The 22,166-nt window shown below is 44.6% G+C and overlaps 1 protein-coding gene across 1 annotated transcript in view; it reads left to right on the top strand.

The window, feature by feature from the left end:
• glra1 (glycine receptor, alpha 1) overlaps window positions 1-22,166 on the top strand; it is a 117,013-nt gene that overhangs the window by 84,246 nt on the left and 10,601 nt on the right. The window contains exons 9-10 of the mRNA XM_042326078.1: window positions 14,626-14,840; window positions 18,711-18,857. Of these exons, the coding sequence (XP_042182012.1) occupies window positions 14,626-14,840; window positions 18,711-18,857 (362 nt within the window). The remainder of the gene's footprint in view (window positions 1-14,625; window positions 14,841-18,710; window positions 18,858-22,166) is intronic.

Below are 22,166 nucleotides of genomic sequence, written 5' to 3'. Positions count from 1 at the left end.
AAGATTAGAATATTATCTGCTATGACTACAAGGTCCGATAGGAATTCAGGGAACTCAGTGAGGAACGCTGTATATGGCCCAGGAGGCCTGTAAACAGTAGCTATAAAAAGTGATTGAGTAGGCTGCATAGATTTGATTGTATATTACTTTATATGATTTGATATGATATGATATGATTGTATATTACTTGATATGATTTGATATGATATGATTGAATATTCTTTGATATGATTTGATATGATTTGATTTGATGTGATTTTGTTATTTATTTTTTCTGAGGATTTTGTTTGTTGTGTTGTTGACATTGGATTAAATTGATATCTGGTGCCATTAAAATCTTGATTATTTTAAATATCATACCATCGCTCAGGAGAGGGTGACATCTGGAAATGACAGGCCAGCTGATGGATGGTGTCTGTCTCCTACCTCTAGAATCCTGTTCTCTCAGACATAGACAGCCTTGACATGCTTGATGGCATGCTAAATCCCCTCCTTCCACAAACACACACACACACACACAAACACACACACGCACACACACATTGAACACAGACACACTGAGCACACACACACACAAATTGAACACACACACACTGAACACACACACACTGAACATACACACACACACTCTCTCTCTCTCTCGCTCTCTCTCTCTCTCTCTCTCTCTCACTCTCCTCTCTCTGTCTATCACCCTCTCTCTCTGTCCCATCTCCCTTTTTTTCTCTCAAACCCCTCCCTCCCTCTCTCTCTCCCCAAGCCCCCCACCCCACTTCCCCTTCTCCCCCTCCCCCTCTGTCCTGATTGTGGCCTATTATCTGTCCTGATTTGTCATAGACACTTGCTAAAAAACTTTAATGAGCAAACCTTCCTTCATGACCTGGCAACTGTAAAAGACACTTGGACCTTCTTTTTTCAGTGTTATTGTTAATAAACACGCCCCCATAAAGAAATTGAGAATTAAAAACAGGTTCAGCCCCTGGTTCGACCGTGATCTGGCAGAGTTACTCCACCTCAACAACTCAATTTGGCCTAAGGCTCGGCACACGCATACTCAGGCTGACTGGTTCTCGTTCAGACAAATGAGAAATACATGTAAGTGCACTCAGGCTATCCAGAAGGCCAAAGTTATTTACTTTAAGGAGCAGTTCTCTCTCTGTGGGTCTAACCCCAAGAAGTTCTGGAAAACGTTTAAACCCTCCTCGTCACAGCTGCCCATGTCCCTTAATGTTGATCATGTGGTTGTTACTGACAAGAAGCACATGGCTGAGCTCTTTAATCACCACTTCATTAAGTCAGGATTCCTTTTCGACTCAGCCATGACTCATTACCCGCCCAACATTTCCTCATCTCCCACCCCTTCTAATACAACTATCCCCGATGCTCCTCACTCTTTTTCTCCTGCCCCACTACAAAGTTTCTCCCTGCAGACGGTCACTGAGTCCGAGGTGCTAAAGGAGCTCCTGAAACTTGACCCCCAAAAGGTTGCTGCCCCTATCATCACCAAGCTCATCTCTGACCTTTTTAACCTGTCTCTCCTCTCTGGGGAAGTTCCCATTGGTTGGAAGGCAGCAACCTTTTATTTCAAGAGGGAGATCAAGCTGATCCTAACTTGTTATAGGCCAATTTCTATTTTGCCCTATTTATCAAAATTGTTGGAAAAAACGTGTAAATAATCAACCGATTAGCTTTCTTGATATCTATAGTATTCTCTCTGGTATGCAATCTGGTTTCCGCTGTCACGTCTACTCCTGCTCCTCCCCTCCGTTGTGCGACATCGCTGGAGTACTAACCACCGGTTCTGGCACTCATCATTACGCACAGCTGGCACTCATCATTACGCACAGCAGGCACTCATCATTACGCACACCTGGCACTCATCATTACGCACAGCTGGCACTCATCATTACGCACACCTGGCACTCATCATTACGCACAGCTGGCACTCATCGTTATGATTCACACCTGACCATTTATCCCTCCCAGAGAAATATGACGGTACCCCATCCAAATGACGTGGCTTCCTACTTCAGTGCTCCCTTTATTTTACACACCAGATGGGAGCCCCCACCACCGAGCTGTTTAAGGTTCCAAGGTTATTTCTCTGCTGACTGGGTGGGCATTGGAATGGGCTACGGCTGTCTGAGAGAGAGGAGAGGAGGAGCTAAATTCATATGAGGGTTTTATGGCTCTGTTTTAAATGTATCTTTGATCATCCCCCGGAGGGCAGAGAGGGAGGTGAGCATCTACTTCAAGAAGAGGTTTGCGCGAGGAGGTCCAGACGGAACTGGCTTGCCGACACGTCAACCTTACCCTGGACGCACTCATTGCGATAGCCATCCGTCTGGATAACCTTCTCCGGGAGCGTCGGCATCTTCATCGCTTCTCTCCCTCCTTCGGCGAATACTCAATCAGAGCCTGAACCCATGGAGGTAGGGGTCACACACCTCCGCGCGGCGGCGTGCCGCAGATGGATACAACTGGGGCTCTGTATGTACTGTGGTCAAGGAGGGAATTTTATGGATTTCTTATGGATCAGACCCTTGCCTCCCTCTCTCAATATTACTTCATACCCGCTCTCCTCTACTTTTCCAGTGCAAGGTCTCGATTATCGGCCATCAGGATCCGGAACCATTACACACATCACTCAACCGCTCACCCTCACCGTGGAGTCCAATCATCAGGAAAATATCCCCTTCTTCATCACCAGTACACCAGTTCACAAGATCATCCTCTGCCTCCCTTGGCTTCAACACCATAACCCCACCATTTCATGGTCTAGGATGAGAATCACAGACTGGTCACCTAAATGCCGGAGAGCCTGCTTCCCTGTTCCCTGTGGTTCCACATCATTTGAGAGGCCTTTGTTAGCCCCTCAGCATAACATCCCGGAGGTATACCACGATCTGATGGAGGTATTCTCCAAGTCCCGGGCCACCTGTTTCCCTCCTCATCGCCCCTGGGACTGTGGCCATCGACCTGCTTGCTGATGCAACACCTCCACGCAGACACATCTACCCTCTGTCAGTGGCTGAGACCCAGGCCATGGAGGATTACATTCAGTAGGCAGGGGTTCATCCGCACGTCCCCTTCTCCTGCATTGGCTGGTTTCTTTTTTTGTGGCCAAGAAGGATGGAGGATTACACCCTTGCATTGATTACAGAGGACTCAATGAAGTTACCAAGAAGTATTGGTACACCCTCCCGTTGGTGCCATATGCCATCGAGCAGCTCCACGGGGCCCGGTTCTGCACCAAACTGGACCTGCAGAGTGCCTACAATCGACAAGAAGGTAGATGCAGTCAGGTCATGGCCAGTCCCAACCACCATTAAAGGGTTACAACGGTTTTTGGGGTTTGTCAACTTCTACCGTCGTTTCATCAGGAATTTCAGCTTTGTTGCCACTCCTCTCACTTCTCTCCTTACGGGAGGCCCCCGTAGGTTGGTGTGGGGTCCAGCAGCCGATGAGGCCTTCCGTCTTCTCAAGGGACGTTTCATCTCCGACCCATTGCTGAAACATCCAGATCCCACGATATCCTTTGTGGTGGTGGTGGACGCTTCCAAGGTAGGCGCGGGGGCAATTTTGTCTCAACGACAGGGGAACCCGTGCATTTTATTCTAAGAAAATGTCCCCTGTAGAAAGTAACGAAGTCGGCGATCGAGAGCTCCTGGCAGGTGAAGTTGGCATTAGATGAGTGGAGACACTGGCTGTAGGGCGCCAAGAAACAATTTGTCATCCTCTGTGACCACAGGAACCTGGAGTACATTTGGACAGCGAGGAGGCTGAACCCACGGCATGCAAGGTGGGACTTTTTCATCACAAGGTTTAACTTCATGCTAACCTATCACCCAGGCTCAAAGAACACCAAGACCGATGCCTTGTCCCGCCTCTATGATTTCAGGAGAGGGCCCTGTCCTGTGAGCCTATAACCCATCCTCCCGAGTCGTAGCTCCTGTGGTCTGGGACATAGATGTGGAGATCCACCACGCTCAAGAGAGGGAACCCTGAACTGTCCTCTTGGGCGTACCTATGTTCCCACAGGGAAAAGGGATCGGCTACTGACCTGGGCACACACAGCTGTCGTTGCTGGACATCCAGGTATTTCTCGCACCATCCATTCCGTCGCTGAGAAATACTGGTGGCCCACCTTGGCGCAGGATGTCACCCGTTATGCTGTCCATTGTCAAAAAGAACAGGCAGACCACCACTGCAGTGAGACCCCTGTGTTCCACACTGGGGATCGTGTCTGGCTTTCTACCAGGAACCTCCCACTCTGCCTGCCCTGCAAGAAACTAAGCTCCCGGTTTGTGAGGCCATTCAAGGTTCTCCAGAGGGTCAACGAGGTGACGTATTGGTTACAACTGCCCAGTCACTACCATATCTCACCCTCGTTTCATGTCTCCCTTCTCAGGCCGGTGGTTCCTGGTCCCCTAGCTAATGCTGTCCCCCACGACACAACACCAACACCCCTGGACATCGAGGGCAGTCCGGAGTATGCTTTCAGATCTCTGCTGGACTCTCGGTGCCGTGGGGGTCAGCTCCAGTATCTGGTGGACTGCAAGGGGTCTGAGGAGCAGTGTTGGGTTCCAGTGGAGGACATTCTGGATCTCAACATCTTCTGTGATTTCCACCTTTCGCTACCCGGAACGACCTGCTCCTCATCCCGAGGTCGTCCACCTAGTCGTTCACGTCCTGCGGCCGTGCATCAAATCAAATCAAATCAAATCAAATCAAATTTTATTTGTCACATACACATGGTTAGCAGATGTTAATGCAGCGAAATGCTTGTGCTTCTAGTTCCGACAATGCAGTAATAACGAGCAAGTAATCTAACTAACAATTCCAAAAAAAAAAAAAAAAAAAACTACTGTCTTATACACAGTGTAAGGGGATAAAGAATATGTACATAAGGATATATGAATGAGTGATGGTACAGAGCAGCAAGGCAAGATACAGTAGATGATATCGAGTACAGTATATACATATGAGATAAGTATGTAAACCAAGTGGCATAGTTAAAGTGGCTAGTGATACATGTATTACATAAGGATGCAGATGATATAGAGTACAGTATCAACGTATGCATATGAGATGAACAATGTAGGGTCAAAACATTATATAAGGTAGCATTGTTTAAAGTGGCTAGTGATATATTTAGAATTTCCCATCAATTCCCATGATTAAAGTGGCTGGATGAGTCAGTGTCATTGACAGTGTGTTGGCAGATAGCCACTCAATGTTAGTGGTGGCTGTTTAACAGTCTGATGGCCTTGAGATAGAAGCTGTTTTCAGTCTTGTCCCAGCTTTGATGCACCTGATGACCTCGCCTTCTGGATGCAGTAGATGAACAGGCAGTACAGTGGTTGATGTCCTTGATGATCTTTATGGCCTTCCTGTAACATCGGGTGGTGTAGGTGTCCTGGAGGGCAGGTAGTTTGCCCCCGGTGATTTTGCAGACATCACTACCCTCTGGAGAGCCTTCCGGTTGATTAAAGTGGCCATACCAGGCAGTGTACAGCCCGCCAGGATGCTCAGTGATTGTGCATCTGTAAAGTTTGTGAGTGCTTTTGGTGACAAGTCTGAATTTCTTCAGCCTCCTGAGGTTGAAGGCGCTGCTGCGCCTTCCTCAGTCGATGCTGTCCCAGTTTGTCTGTGATGCTACCCTCTCCACTACTGTTCCATCGATGTGGAGGGGGTGTTCCCTCTGCTGTTCCATCGGGTGGGGGTCATGTCATGTCTGCTCTTTCTGGCGTGCGATGTTGCCTGTAACACCAATCGGGAATGGTCATTAGGTGACCTGGCATCCATCATTACACGCACCTGGCATCCATCATTACACGCACCTGGCATCCATCATTACGGACACCTGGCACTCATCGTTATGATTCAAATCAAATCAAATTTTATTTGTCACATACACAGGCAGATGTTGATGCAGTGCCAGGATGCTTGTGCTTCTAGTTCCGACAATGCAGTAATCTGTAATCTAACTAACAATTTCAAAACTACTGTCTTATACACAGTGACAAGGGGATAAAGAATATGTACATAAAGATCCTGAATGGTGATGGAAGAGCAGCATAGGCAAGATGCGCGAGTTCTTCACGATGCTGTCTGTGTGAGTGGACCAATTCAGTTTGTCTGTGATGTGTATGCCGAGGAACTTAAAACTTGCTACCCTCTCCACTACTGTTCCATCGATGTGGATAGGGGGTGTTCCCTCTGCTGTTTCCTGAAGTCCACAATCATCTCCTTAGTTTTGATGACGTTGAGTGTGAGGTTATTTTCCTGACACCACACTCCGAGGGCCCTCACCTCCTCCCTGTAGGCCGTCTCGTCGTTGTTGGTAATCAAGCCTACCACTGTTGTGTCGTCCGCAAACTTGATGATTGAGTTGGAGGCGTGCGTGGCCACGCAGTCGTGGGTGAACAGGGAGTACAGGAGAGGGCTCAGAACGCACCCTTGTGGGGCCCCAGTGTTGAGGATCAGCGGGGTGGAGATGTTGTTGCCTACCCTCACCACCTGGGGGCGGCCCGTCAGGAAGTCTAATACCCAGTTGCACAGGGCGGGGTCGGGACCCAGGGTCTCGAGCTTGATGACGAGCTTGGAGGGTACTATGGTGTTGAATGCCGAGCTGTAGTCGATGAACAGCATTCTCACATAGGTATTCCTCTTGTCCAGATGGGTTAGGGCAGTGTGCAGTGTGGTTGAGATTGCATCGTCTGTGGACCTATTTGGGCGGTAAGCAAATTGGAGTGGGTCTAGGGTGCCAGGTAGGGTGGAGGTGATATGGTCCTCCACACCTGGACCTCATGTCTTCCTCTGTATAGGTCCCTTCATTTTGTTCCTCAGTTGGTTTTGTACCTGTGTTCATGTTACCTTGCTTCTGTTACGGTGTCTTGTTTCATGTTTGTTGTTTTCATTAAACGTTTTACCTGCACCTGCTTCTCGACTCACAGCGTCATCGTTACATCCACTCACGTTATGGACGTTATGGATTTTAATGCCAGCAGCATACCACCCTGCATACCACTGCTGGCTTGCTTCGGAAGCTAAGCAGGGTTGGTTCTGGTCAGTTCCTGGATGGGAGACCAGATGCTGCTGGAAGTGGTGTTGGAGGGCCAGTAGGAGGCACTCTTTCCTCTGGTCTAAAAAAAATCCCAATACCACTGTCCTGTGTAGGGTGCTGTCTTTCGGATGGGACGTTAAGCGGGTGTCCTGACTCTGAGGTCAGTAAAGATCCCATGGCACTTATCATAAGAGTAGGGGTGTTAACCCTGTTGTCCTGGCTAAATTCCCAATCTGGCCCTTAAACCAACACAGTCACCTAATAGGTCACCTAATAATCCCCAGTTTACAATTGGCTCATTCATCCCCCTCCTCTCCCCTGTAACTATTCCCCAGGTCGTTGCTGCAGATGAGAATGTGGTCTCAGTCAACTTACCTGGAAAAATAACAGATAAATAAAATATAAAAATGTGTCACTGCAACCTTAAAGGTCCTAAATTATATCAACATTGCCCTTGATTCTAAGCAATGTTGTGCTGCTATTTTGATTGACTTGGCCAAAGCTTTTGATACGGTAGACCATTCCATTCTTGTGTGCCTGCTAGGGGGTATTGGTGTATGTGAGGGGTCTTTGGGCTGGTTTGCTAACTACCTCCTTCAAAGAGTGCAGTGTATAAAGTCACCAAGTGAGTACCCCAAGGCTCAATCCTAGGCCCCACACTCTTCTTAATTTACATCAACAACATAGCTCAGGCAGTAGGAAGCTCTCTCATTCATTTATATGGAGATGATACAGTCTTATACTCAGCTTGCCCCTCCCCGGATTTGCTCTAATGCAAAGTTTTCTTAGTGTCCAACAAGCTTTCTCTGCCCTTAACCTTGTTCTGGACATCTCCAAAACAAAGGTCATGTGGTTTGGTAAGAAGAATGCCCCCCTCCCCACCGGTGTGATTACTACCTTTGAGGGTTTAGAGATTGATGTACCGTAATTTCCAGACTATAAGCCGCCACTTTATTCCCACGCATTGAACCTCGCGGTTTATACAATGACGCAGCTAATTTATTGATTTTTCCCGCTTTCACAAGATTCATGCCGCCAAAAAACTGAGCACCGTCACATAATGTGACGTAAATCGAGCGCGCTCAAACTTCCCATCATTCTGATTACGGTAGTAATTTTGTCACCCTCATCATGGCAAAGACACGGAGAAATGCATATGATGCAGCTTTCAAGTTGAAGGCGATCGATCTGGCCGTTGGAAAAGGAAATAGAGCTGCTGCACGGGAGCTTGGCCTTAATGAGTCGATGATAAGACGTTGGAAACAGCAGCGTGAGGAACTGACTCAGTGCAGAAAGACAACAAAAGCTTTCAGAGGGAAGAAAAGCAGATGGCCCAAAGTATTTGCAGCCACTCGACATCAGTGAAAATCGTGCATTTAAGGTGGCGCTCCTTGTTCAGTGGGAGGCTTGGATGACAAGTGGGAAGAAATCCTTCACTAAAACGGGCTGCATGTGAAGACCAACTTATGGTCAAGTCTGCCAGTGGGTCCTGACAGCGTGGAGCATTGTCAAAAAAATCCACTATCATCAACAGGTTTCGAAAGGCTGGACTGCTGCGTGTTGAAGGGGCAGCATGAGCTCAGCGGGGTATTTGCCTCCGGATGAAAGTGACGAGAGCGACCATGAAAACGATCCAACATCGGATGAAGCAATTCTGAGGCTATTCAACTCCGACACCGAAGGAGATGACTTCAGTGGTTTCAGTGCACAGGAGGAGGAAGATAGTGACCAAGTTCATTTGTTTCAATGTACCGGTAGGCACCTGCGGCTTATAGACATGTGTGGCTTATTTATGTACAAAATACATATTTTTTAATAATTCAGTGGGTGCGGTTTATATTCAGGTGCGCTTAATAGTCCAGCAATTACGGTAGTCATCTCATACAAGCTCTTGTGAGTATGGCTAGACGGTACAGTGTCCTTCTCTCAGCACATATCAAAGCTGCAGGCTAAGGTTAAATCTAGACTTGGTTTCCTCTATCGTAATCGCTCCTCTTTCACCCCAGCTGCCAAACTAATCCTGATTCAAATGACCATCCTACCCATGCTAGATCACAGACATAATATATAGATCGTCAGGTAAAGGTGATCTCGAGCGGCTAGATGATCTTTACCATTCAGCCATCAGATTTGCCACCAATGCTCCTTATAGGACACATCACTGTACTCTATACTCCTCTGTAAACTGGTTGATGCTTATTTATAAAACCCTCACTCCCCCCTATCTGAGATACCTATTGCAGCCCTCATCCTCCACAACACCCGTTCTGCCAGTCACATTCTGTTAAAGGTCCCCAAAGCACACGCATCTCTGGGTCGGTGCTCTTTTCAGTTCGCTGCAGCTAGAGACTGGAACGAGCTGCGAAAAACACTCAAATTGAACAGTTTTATCTCCATCTCTTCATTCAAAGACTCAATCATGGACACTCTTACTGACAGTTGTGGCTGCTTCGTGTGATGTATTATTGTCTCTACCTTCTTGCCCTTTGTGCTGTTTTCTGTGTCCAATAATGTTTGTACCATGTTTTGTGCTGCTGCCATGTAGTGTTGTCATGTTGTGTTGCTACCATGTTGTTGTCATGCTGTGTTGCTACCATGTTGTTGTCATGCTGTGTTGCCCCCCTTTCCCTAGTCCATGTAGGTTGGTTCAGACCACATGTAATGTCCCCTTCCCCCCTTTCCCTAGTTCATGTAGATTGGTTCAGACCACATGTAATGTCCCTTCCCCCTTTCCCTAGTCCATGTAGATTGGTTCAGACCACATGTAATGTCCCCTTCCCCCTTTCCCTAGTCCATGTAGATTGGTTCAGACCACATGTAATGTCCCTTCCCCCTTTCCCTAGTTCATGTAGATTGGTTCAGACCACATGTAATGTCCCTTCCCCCTTTCCCTAGTCCATGTAGATTGGTTCAGACCACATGTAATGTCCCCTTCCCCCTTTCCCTAGTCCATGTAGATTGGTTCAGACCACATGTAATGTCCCTTCCCCCTTTCCCTAGTCCATGTAGATTGGTTCAGACCACATGTAATGTCCCCTTCCCCCTTTCCCTAGTCCATGTAGATTGGTTCAGACCACATGTAATGTCCCCTTCCCCCTTTCCCTAGTCCATGTAGATTGGTTCAGACCACATGTAATGTCCCTTCCCCCTTTCCCTAGTCCATGTAGATTGGTCCAGACCACATGTAATGTCCACTAATCATTTCGAGTTCATGTAGTGGTTCAGACCACATGTTTCCCTCTCCCTTTCCCTAGTCCATGTAGATTTGTTCAGACCACATTTGTTTTCCCTAGTCCATGTAATTGGTTCAGACCTCTGTCTGTCTCCCCCTTTCCCTAGTTCATGTAGATTGTTCAGTCATGTAATGTCTTCCCTTTCCTAGTCCATGTAGATTGTTCAGACCTGTCTGTCTGTCCCCTTCCCCCTTTCCCTAGTTCTGTCTGGTTCAGTCTGTCTGTCCCTTCCCCCTGTCCTAGTCCATGTCTGTTCAGACCACATGTAATGTCCCCTTTCCCCCTTTCCCTAGTCCATGTGTTCAGACCACTGTAATGTCCCCTTCCCCCTTTCCCTAGTCCATGTAGATTGGTTCTCATCTGTCTTCCCCCCTTTCCCTAGTCCATGTAGATTGTTCAGTCTGTAATGTCCCCTTCCCCCCTTTCCCTAGTCCATGTCTGTTCAGTCTGTCTGTCCCCTGTCCCCCTTTCCCTGTCCATGTAGATTGTCCAGAAACTGTCAACACTAATCATTGTCTGGTGCATTCTGTCTCTCGCTGTAGCTGTAATATTGTCAACCTAATTTGTTTTCGATCTGTAAATATCATCTCTGTCTGTCTGTCTGTCTGTCTGTCTGTCTGTCTGTCTGTCTGTCTGTCTGTCTGTCTGTCTGTCTGTCTGTCTCTGTCTGTCTGTGTCTGTCTGTCTGTCTGTCTGTCTGTCTGTCTGTCTGTCTGTCTGTCTGTCTGTCTGTCTGTCTGTCTGTCTGTCTGTCTGTCTGTCTGTCTGTCTGTCTCTGTCTGTCTGTCTGTCTGTCTGTCTGTCTGTCTGTCTGTCTCTGTCTGTCTGTCTGTCTGTCTGTCTGTCTGTCTGTCTGTCTGTCTGTCTCTGTCTGTCTTCTATCTTTCTTTCTTTCTGTCTGTCAAATCTGTCTGTCTGTCTGTCTGTCTGTCTGACCATGTCTTATCAGTCTGCAAAAGTCTGAAGTGTATCTGTCAGCTATCTGTCCATTTCAATGTCTGTCTGTCTGTCTGTCTCTGTCTGACTCCCTCTGTCTGTCATGTCTGTCAATACACTAGGGTTCAACTGTCTAATTGTTAAAAGTCTTCAAGACAAAGACAGTCTTCAATGACTATAAGTCTGAGTTAATGACTTGTCAGTCTCTGTCTGTCTGTCTTTGACAGTCTGTCTGTCTGTCTGTCTGTCAGCATGAAAAGAAAGAGGATACCTATCATGCCCTCTTTTGTTTATAATCTGTCTGTCTCTGTCTGTCTGTCTGTTCTGGGCTGATGTCAAAATCTGTCTGTCTGTCCCTCTGTCTGTCTGTCTGTCTGGAATAGGGTGCTGTCTGTCTGTCTGAATCTGTCTGTCTGTCCGTTCTGGTCTTTCTATCTTTCTTTCTTTCTGTCTGTCAAATACACCCCACTATCATCGCGAGACCATATCTTATCAGATGCAAAAGCCCTGAAGTGTATCACAGCTATAAATCCATTTCAATGACGCTGTGGCCTCCCTCCATGACTCCCTCTGTCCACATCCAAAACAATACACTAGGGTTCAACTCTAATTGAATTAAAAGTCTTCAAGACAAAGACAGTCTTCAATGACTATAAGCTGAGTTAATGACTTGTCAGCGATCTGAGCATCGAATCCACTTTGACAGACAAGACACACCTGGTGCTCACATCACACAGTCAGCATGAAAAGAAAGAGGATACCTATCATGAGTTTATAATGCCCTCTTTTAGCTTATGTTCTGGGCTGATGTCCAAAATGGCACCCTAGTGCCCTATAAGCCCTGTAGTATATAGGGAATAGGGTGCTGTTTGGGAGGAATCCTTACCGTCCGTTGTGGTGTTTGCTACGCAGCTGTGGTCAGGGAAGTAGATGAGTTCAACCACAACATAACGCATGCCAACTGTAGTGGGTTCAACCACAACATAATACATGCCAACTGTAGTGGGTTCAACCACAACATAATACATGTCAACTGTAGTGGGTTCAACCACAACATAACACATGTCAACTGTAGTGGGTTCAACCACAACATAACGCATGCCAACTGTAGTGGGTTCAACCACAACATAACACATGTCAACTGTAGTGGGTTCAACCACAACATAACGCATGCCAACTGTAGTGGGTTCAACCACAACATAATACATGTCAACTGTAGTGGGTTCAACCACAACATAATACATGCCAACTGTAGTGGGTTCAACCACAACATAATACATGTCAACTACAGTGGGTTCAACCACAACATAATACATGCCAACTGTAGTGGGTTCAACCACAACATAATACATGTCAACTGTAGTGGGTTCAACCACAACATAATACATGTCAACTACAGTGGGTTCAACCACAACTTAATACATGTCAACTGTAGTGGGTTCAACCACAACATAATACATGTCAACTACAGTGGGTTCAACCACAACATAATACATGTCAACTACAGTGGGTTCAACCACAACATAATACATGCCAACTGTAGTGGGTTCAACCACAACAGAACACCTGTTAGCTGTAGTGGGTTCAACCACAACATAACGCCTGTCAGCTGTAGTGGGTTCAACCACAACATAACGCCTGTCAGCTGTAGTGGGTTCAACCACAACAGAACACCTGTTAGCTGTAGTGGGTTCAACCACAACATAACGCCTGTCAGCTGTAGTGGGTTCAACCACAACATAACGCCTGTCAGCTGTAGTGGGTTCAACCACAACATAACGCCTGTCAGCTGTAGTGGGTTCAACCACAACATAACGTCTGTCAGCTTTACCTACAGCCACTCTGTCAAACTGATGTTCTCTCCGGGGCTCTGCCTCCGTCTCTTCCAACACTGCAGGGAAATAGGAGGATAATTCAGCACTGAGGCTATCCATTTCATTGCCTGCAGTTGACTTTCTTCTTTGTGTTCTTGAGACATGCAGAACAGAAAGATTGGATGATGCGTTACAGTACATCAGTAATGATAACAGTAGATCCATAACACAGCAGCAACAGCAGAGAAAGATTAGATAATACTATTATAACATATCATATCATAGCATATTGACTGTATTGTAGTAATATTATTGTAATATATATTTTACCATAGTATAGACTGTTTGTAGTAATAATACTATAATATATATTATATCATTAGTACAGACTGTATTGTAGTAATAATATTGTAATATATATTTTATCATAGTATAGACTGTATTGTAGTAATAATACTATAATATACCGGTATATATATATTATATCATAGTATAGACTGTATTGTAGTAATAATACTATAATATACCAGTATATATATATTATATCATAGTATAGACTGTATTGTAGTAATAATACTATAATATACCGGTATATATATATTATATCATAGTATAGACTGTATTGTAGTAATAATATTGTAATATATATTATATCATAGTATAGACTGTATTGTAGTAATAATACTATAATATATATATATATATATATACATAATATCATAGTATATAGACTGTATTGTAGTAATAATACTATAATATATATATTATATCATAGTATATAGACTGTATTGTAGTAATAATACTATAATATATATATTATATCATAGTATATAGACTGTATTGTAGTAATACAATTATAATATATATTTTACCATAGTATAGACTATGTTGTAGTAATACTATTATAACATATCATATTATATCATAGTATATAGACTGTATTGTAATAATACTATTATAATATATAATACTATAAAGAATGTATAGTAGCAATAATATTATAATATATCATAGTATATAGACTCTATTGTAGTAATAATATTATATCATAGTACTGTATATAGACTCTACTCGACTCTACTGTAGTAATAATATTATATCATAGTATATAGATTCTATTGCAGTAATAATATTATATCATAGTATATAGACTCTATTGTAGTAATAATACCATATATCATATTATTATATGACCCCTGCTTTCTCCTCTGTCTGTGTCCTCTGTATAATACTGAACCCCTGCTTTCTCCTCTGTCTGTGTCCTCTGTATAATACTGAACCCCTGCTTTCTCCTCTGTCTGTGTCCTCTGTATAATACTGAACCCCTGCTTTCTCCTCTGTCTGTGTCCTCTGTATAATACTGAACCCCTGCTTTCTCCTCTGTCTGTGTCCTCTGTATAATACTGAACCCCTGCTTTCTCCTCTGTCTGTGTCCTCTGTATAATACTGAACCCCTGCTTTCTCCTCTGTCTGTGTCCTCTGTATAATACTGAACCCCTGCTTTCTCCTCTGTCTGTGTCCTCTGTATAATACTGAACCCCTGCTTTCTCCTCTGTCTGTGTCTTCTGTATAACAGGAAAGTTCACTTGTATCGAGGCTCGTTTCCATCTGGAGAGGCAGATGGGCTATTACCTGATTCAGATGTACATCCCCAGCCTTCTGATTGTCATTTTGTCCTGGGTGTCCTTCTGGATCAACATGGACGCTGCACCTGCCAGAGTGGGACTGGGCATTACCACCGTGCTCACTATGACCACCCAGAGCTCCGGCTCCCGAGCCTCCCTCCCCAAGGTGAGACAAACTCCCTAACCCAGAGCTCCTGCTCCCGAGCCTCCCTCCCCAAGGTGAGACAAACTCCCTAACCCAGAGCTCCGGCTCCCGAGCCTCCCTCCCCAAGTTGAGACAAACTCCCTAACCTAGAGCTCCTGCTCCCGAGCCTTCATCTCCAAGGTGAGACAAACTCCCTAACCCAGAGCTCCTGCTCCCGAGCCTCCCTCCCCAAGGTGAGGAGAGGAAGAGGAACACAGCACACCTGCACCTGTCTTTGACACACACACAGAGATACAGACCTGAACGCACACACACACACAGAGATACAGACCTGAACGCACACACACACACAGAGATACAGACCTGAACGCACACACACACACAGAGATACAGACCTGAACACACACACACAGTCAGATACAGACATGAACACACACAGATACAGACATGAACACACACACAGATACAGACATGAACACACACACAGATACAGACATGAACACACACAGATACAGACATGAACACACACACAGATACAGACATGAACACACACACACAGATACAGACATGACACACACACACAGATACAGACATGAACACACATACACAGTCAGATACAGACATGAACACACACACACAGATACAGACATAAACACACACACACAGTCAGATACAGACATGAACACACATACACATGCATACACAAAAACACACGTCTCTCACACACACGTCTCTCTCTTACACACACACACACACACAATGGGCAGAGCAGAGAGGCAGTCAGTCTGCTTTATAATGGGCAGAGCAGAGAGGCCTAGATGAACTACAAACCACACTGTCTATTATCCTGGATGAACTACAAACCACACTGTCTATTGTCCTAGATGAACTACAAACCACACTGTCTATTGTCCTAGATGAACTACAAACCACACTGTCTATTGTCCTAGATGAACTACAAACCACACTGTCTATTGTCCTAGATGAACTACAAACCACACTGTCTATTATCCTGGATGAACTACAAACCACACTGTCTATTGTCCTAGATGGTAAAACTAACTCAACATAAGGAAAAAAAATGCCTTTTTAAAGAGAACCATTTTTGCTATAGGGATTTTCAGATTAAAAATGAAGAGGGACATTGCGTGAGGAACTAGTATTTTATAATTATGTCCTGAAAAAGTATCCTTCCATTTTGCTTGTTGACATTAGGTGATTCATGTTCTCTGGAAAATTGAACAAGTGAGCCGTGATTTCTATGCAGTTCAGCTGTCACAATAATGATCACACAGCACAGCTGAGCGTAGGTACACACAGCGCAGACTGCTCTCCCTCTTCCACGCCTCACTGACTTGGTGCTGCATTGGTGACAGGGAGGGAAGGAGAGGATAGAGGGCCATTTTGAAAGTCACCCTTTACTGTGTCATTACTCAACAAATAGCCACCACAGAAAAGTAACTTTTTTGCTGTCATTATTTTCTATCCCCGTGTTGTAGTGCTCTACTTTCAATACGAATAGGTGAAGAAAATGTCCAGCAGATAAATACATTTCACCACTTTAAGTGATCTAAGTGCTGTAAAACAAAAACTAAAAAACACATCAAAATATTGGATCTGGAGTAGAGAAATAGAAATCCCACAATCCAACGACACCAAGAAAGAGTAAAACAGTAGTCTGCCTCTGTCTGTTTCGGGCTGCTGCCTTCTTATCATTTGAACAATGTCTTGTGAACCATGCATTCTGTAATGCCACCTAAGCTGCATTCCAGGGCCACTTGGTCACTGACTTGTCAAATACAGTGAGCTTCAGCTGAACTGACAAGCCAACCCAGTCTAGCTTTAGCCCCATTTCCAGGTCAAAGATGTGGTTTCCATGCCTCACTCTATCTCACTGCCCAGGCAGAGCAGAGTCCTGCCAAGCCAACTGACCATACAGACTACTGTGTACTGGACAGTTCTCAGAGTTAGAAGGTAAATGTTGTCTTTGTAGCAGACATCACAGGATTATTAGATACAGATACATATATAGATGGTACCAAGGTCCGTTTCAATTGAAGAGTCTACAGAATCCAGTTTAAAAAGTCACCTTCTGTTGTTGTTGGTGTTGGTGTTGTTTGTGTTGTTGGTGTTGTTGTTGTTGGTGATGGTGATGTTGTTGGTGTTGTTGGTATTGTTGGTGGAGTTGGTGTTGTTGTTGTTGGTGATGTTGGTGTTGGTGTTGGAGTTGTTTGTGTTGTTGGTGTTGTTGTTGGTGATGTTGGTGTTGGTGTTGGAGTTGTTTGTGTTGTTGGTGATGGTGTTGTTGGTATTGTTGGTGTTGGAGTTGTTTGTGTTGTTGGTGTTGGTGTTGTTGTTGGTGATATTGGTGTTGTTGGTGTTGGTGTTGTTGGTGGAGTTGTTGTTGGTGATGGTGATGTTGTTGGTGTTGTTGGTATTGTTGGTGGAGTGATGGTGGTGTTGTTGGTGTTGTTGTTGTTGGTGGAGTTGGTGTTGTTGTTGTTGGTGATGTTGGTGTTGGTGTCGGAGTTGTTTGTGTTGTTGGTGTTGGTGTTGGTGTTGTTGTTGGTGATGTTGGTGTTGGTGTTGGAGTTGTTTGTGTTGTTGGTGTTGATGTTGGTGATATTGGTGTTGTTGGTGTTGGTGTTGTTGGTGAAGTTGGTGTTGTTGGTGATGTTGGTGTTGGTGTCGGAGTTGTTTGTGTTGTTGGTGTTGGTGTTGTTGTTGGTGATGTTGGTGTTGGTGTTGGAGTTGTTGGTGTTGTTGGTGTTGTTGGTATTGTTGGTGTTGGAGTTGTTTGTGTTGTTGGTGTTGTTGTTGGTGATATTGGTGTTGTTGGTGTTGGTGTTGTTGGTGGAGTTGTTTGTGTTGTTGGTGTTGGTGTTGTTGGTGTTGTTGGTATTGTTGGTGTTGGAGTTGTTTGTGTTGTTGGTGTTGTTGTTGGTGATATTGGTGTTGTTGGTGTTGGTGTTGTTGGTGGAGTTGTTTGTGTTGTTGGTGTTGGTGTTGTTGGTGTTGTTGGTATTGTTGGTGTTGGAGTTGTTTGTGTTGTTGGTGTTGTTGTTGGTAGTGTTGGTGTTGGTATTGGAGTTGTTTGTGTTGTTGGTGTTGGTGTTGTTGTTGGTGATATTGGTGTTGTTGGTGTTGGTGTTGTTGGTGGAGTTGGTGTTGTTGGTGATGTTGGTGTTGGTGTTGGAATTGTTTGTGTTGTTGGTGTTGGTGTTGTTGGTATTGTTGGTGTTGGAGTTGTTTGTGTTGTTGGTGTTGGTGTTGTTGTTTGTGTTGTTGGTGTTGGTGTTGTTGTTGGTGATGTTGGTGTTGGTGTTGTTGGTATTGTTGGTGTTGGAGTTGTTTGTGTTGTTGGTGTTGGTGTTGTTGGTATTGTTGGTGTTGGAGTTGTTTGTGTTGTTGGTGTTGGTGTTGTTGTTTGTGTTGTTGGTGGTGTTGCAGTTGTTTTTGTTGTTTTTGTTGTTTCTATTCTTGTTTTTATTGTTGCAGTTGGTGGTGTTGTTGTTGTTTGTGTTGTTGTTGGTGTTGGTGGTGTTGCAGTTGGTGGTGTTGTTGTTGTTTGTGTTGTTGATGGTGTTGGTGTTGGTGGTGTTGCAGTTGGTGGTGTTGTTGTTGTTTGTGTTGTTGGTGGTGTTGGTGTTGGTGGTGTTGTTGTTGTTTGTGTTGTTGGTGGTGTTGGTGTTGGTGGTGTTGCAGTTGGTGGTGTTGTTGTTGTTTGTGTTGTTGGTGGTGTTGGTGGTGTTGCAGTTGGTGGTGTTGTTGTTGTTTGTGTTGTTGGTGGTGTTGGTGTTGGTGGTGTTGTTGTTGTTTTTGTTGTTTCTATTCTTGTTTTTATTGTTATTGTCCTCCTACTTACCACCGTGTCCTCCTGCCCACTCACAGGTGTCGTATGTGAAAGCCATTGACATCTGGATGGCCGTGTGCCTCCTGTTTGTCTTCTCGGCCCTGCTTGAGTACGCTGCTGTGAACTTCATCGCTCGGCAACACAAGGAACTGCTGCGCTTCAGGAGAAGGAGGCGACACATGAAGGTCAATTAAATGCTTTAAAAAAATATTATTAGGATTCACTTTTTATGATCTAATCATAGACTAGACAAACACTTTTCACAGGAACACTTTCTATCTCCTGTCCCCTCCTCTCAGACCATAGCCAATCTCAGTTCAATATATAGCTTTTTGGTTTCTCATATTCTCTACAAGTACACAACAGTTCATATGTAATGCTGGTGGAGTATTGAGAATCCTTAAAGCCCTTAGGATGCATCCCAAATGACACCCTAGTTCCTATATAGTGCATTACTTTTTAACCATGGTCTATAGGGCTCTGGTTAAAAGTAGTGCACAATAAAGGGAATAGCATGCCATTTGGGACACATCCATGGACAAAGCCCAAACAGAAGAATGAGCTACTGTATGTATCAGATCCACAACAATGTAATTATTCCCACATACCTTAATAACGTAGTCTGACATAATCTATCATCTAACAGGCCCAAGAGCACACCAGGTTGTAACTGTTGGCCTTAAAGGCCACTGCATTACAACATTCCCAATGGGTGGTGCCTGTTATCCTCGTATCAAAGTCAGTTAAACAAGTAGCCTGGTCCCAGATCTGTTCTACTGTATATCAAACTCCTGTGGTCGTTGTCATACCTAGTTTGTTATGCACATTGACCAAAGCAGTTGGCAAGACAGCACAAACAGATCTGGGATCAGGCTATAGAACAAGTAGATTGAAATTGAATACCCCATCGCTACACTCTGTGTTTTTCTCAGATTATTTTATTGAAACTCCATCGCTGTCGTATATCTGATGGTGTTTGTGATATTGATGTCTTGATGACTGAATATCAAATACAGCTATCAAAGTATGACTCATTTTAGTAATATCTATCTACCACAGAGCATGATGCTCCATCTCTTCCTAAAACTCATTTAGTAGTATCTATCTACCACAGAGCATGTTGTTCCATCTCTTCCTAAAACTAATTTAGTAGTATCTATCTACCACAGAGCATGTTGCTCCATCTCTTCTTAAAACTCTGATCCAGCTAGGGGACTATTTCTCTGCATTATTCATCTAATTTCTCTGAGGTGAAACTAGATGGAGGAATTCAAATGGTTATTATTCTTACCATTTAATCAATACATTTTATGTGTCCGGATTAATTGATTACACCCAAGACCATGTGATTTCATAAGAAGTAAACCTGTCAGCCTTGGGGGGGGGGAATATAGAAGTCTGAGGAGGTGGTCGAGGAGAAGGAGGAGGTGGAGGAGGAGGAGAAGGAAGTAGAGGAGGAGGAGGAGAAGGAGGAGGTGGAGGAGGATGAGGTGGTGGAGGAGTAGAAGGAAGTAGAGGAGGAGGAGGAGGAGAAGGAGGAGGTGGAGGAGGAGGAGAAGGAAGTAGAGGAGGAGGAGAAGGAGGAGGTGGAGGAGGATGAGGTGGTGGAGGATGAGGTGGTGGAGGAGGAGGCGGACATGGAGGAGGAGGTGGAGGAGGATGAGGCGGTGGAGGAGGAGGTAGAGGAGGAGGAGGAGGAGGGAAAAGAGAGAAAACACAGAAAACCCTAGAAGGAGTTAGACATAAATATTCCATAAACTCCTTTTCATTCCATGCGCTGACCTGGCAGACAGGCAGGCAGGAGGCTACAGTCACAGACTACGTCCAGGGAATGTGAATCCATTCAGTCATTCAAAAGAGAGTAAAAAAGCAGAAAATAAATCCTCAGTATTATTGTTCTAATCCATAATCCCTGAAAGGAGGGTATGTACTCAGTGAGGGTAGATTAGTCAACTGTTCCCTGGAGCACTAGTCAGTCTCAGGTAAATCGAGAAGCTGGCCACATTCCTAATGGCAACCATACGGCTCTGGTCAATAGTAGTGCACTATACAGGGATTAGGGTTCCATAGGGCTCTGGTCAAAAGTAGTACACTATACAGGGAATAAGGTGCCATAGGGCTCTGGTCAAAAGTAGTGCACTATACAGGGAATAGGGTGCCATGGGGCTCTGGTCAAAAGTAGTACACTATACAGGGAATAAGGTGCCATAGGGCTCTGGTCAAAAGTAGTGCACTATACAGGGAATAGGGTGCCATTTGGGATGTAAACTCTGAGTACCATACAGTGCTTAGTACTCTAACCTCTACAAGAGATGATAGCTGGTAGTCTGTAAATCCCAATGTTTGGCAGGAATGACCCAATTCTTCATCCAGCCTTTTAAACGGTATGAGTTCAGGAGATTCCGGTTGGGTGATGTCATCATGTACTACTGTAGTATTGTGAAATACAAGTCAAGCATTTTTCTGCTGCTTTTTTTAGAAAATGCTAACAAATTCTTGTTTGAGTGGTGTTAGGCCTGTATAGTATTGCAGTTAACAATATTATACAAAATAGGACAAATATAAGCAGCCACCAAATTATTATTTAGTATTAGTATATAGTATTGCAGTTAATAATATTGTTATATTGTGTTATTATCATTACATTGTTTTATGTAATTATTACCAAATATCGTGTGACTAGGCCTTTATGTAGAGATATTTTGAATTAACCTCCACTGGCCTCTCTTTCTAATGTGACTGTGATGTGGTTCATTCAGGGCCAGGTCAAAACCCTCTATTACCTCCTTCTAAAGGCTATCATTCAGCCAGTTCAACCTTCTAAAGCCTATCATTCAGCCAGTTCAACCTTCTAAAGCTATCATTCAGCCAGTTCATCCTTCTAAAGCCGATCATTCAGCCAGTTCATCCTTCTAAAGCCTATCATTCAGCCAGTTCATCCTTCTAAAGGCTATCATTCAGCCAGTTCAACCTTCTAAAGGCTATCATTCAGCCAGTTCAACCTTCTAAAAGCTATCATTCAGCCAGTTCATCCATCTAAAGGCTATCATTCAGCCAGGTCATCCTTCTAAAGGCTATCATTCAGCCAGTTCAACCTTCTAAAGGCTATCATTCAGCCAGTTCAACCTTCTAAAGGCTATCATTCAGCCAGTTCAACCTCCTAAAAGCTATCATTCAGCCTGTTCAGCCTACTAAAGGCTATCATTCAGCCAGTTCATCCTTCTATAGGCTATCATTCAGCCTGTTCAGCCTACTTCAGCCAGTTCATCCCAGAGGACTGCTCCTCTCTGCAGGGTGGAAGGAGGAACCTGTCACTTCTAGCCTCGGCACAATAAAACAACCTCTCTGGTTCTGGCTGGGGTTGAGGATGGGGATGCATAGTGCGCTGACACACACACACGCACACGCACACACGCACGCGCACACACACACACACACACACACACACACGCACGCACACGCACACACACACACACTCACTGCTCCAGACCCAA

Source organism: Oncorhynchus tshawytscha, linkage group LG08 (genome assembly GCF_018296145.1).
Source record: "Oncorhynchus tshawytscha isolate Ot180627B linkage group LG08, Otsh_v2.0, whole genome shotgun sequence".
NCBI lineage: Eukaryota > Metazoa > Chordata > Actinopteri > Salmoniformes > Salmonidae > Oncorhynchus > Oncorhynchus tshawytscha.
The sequence above is the reverse complement of the archived record's forward strand: the minus strand, read 5'-3'. Positions and strand labels throughout refer to the sequence as shown.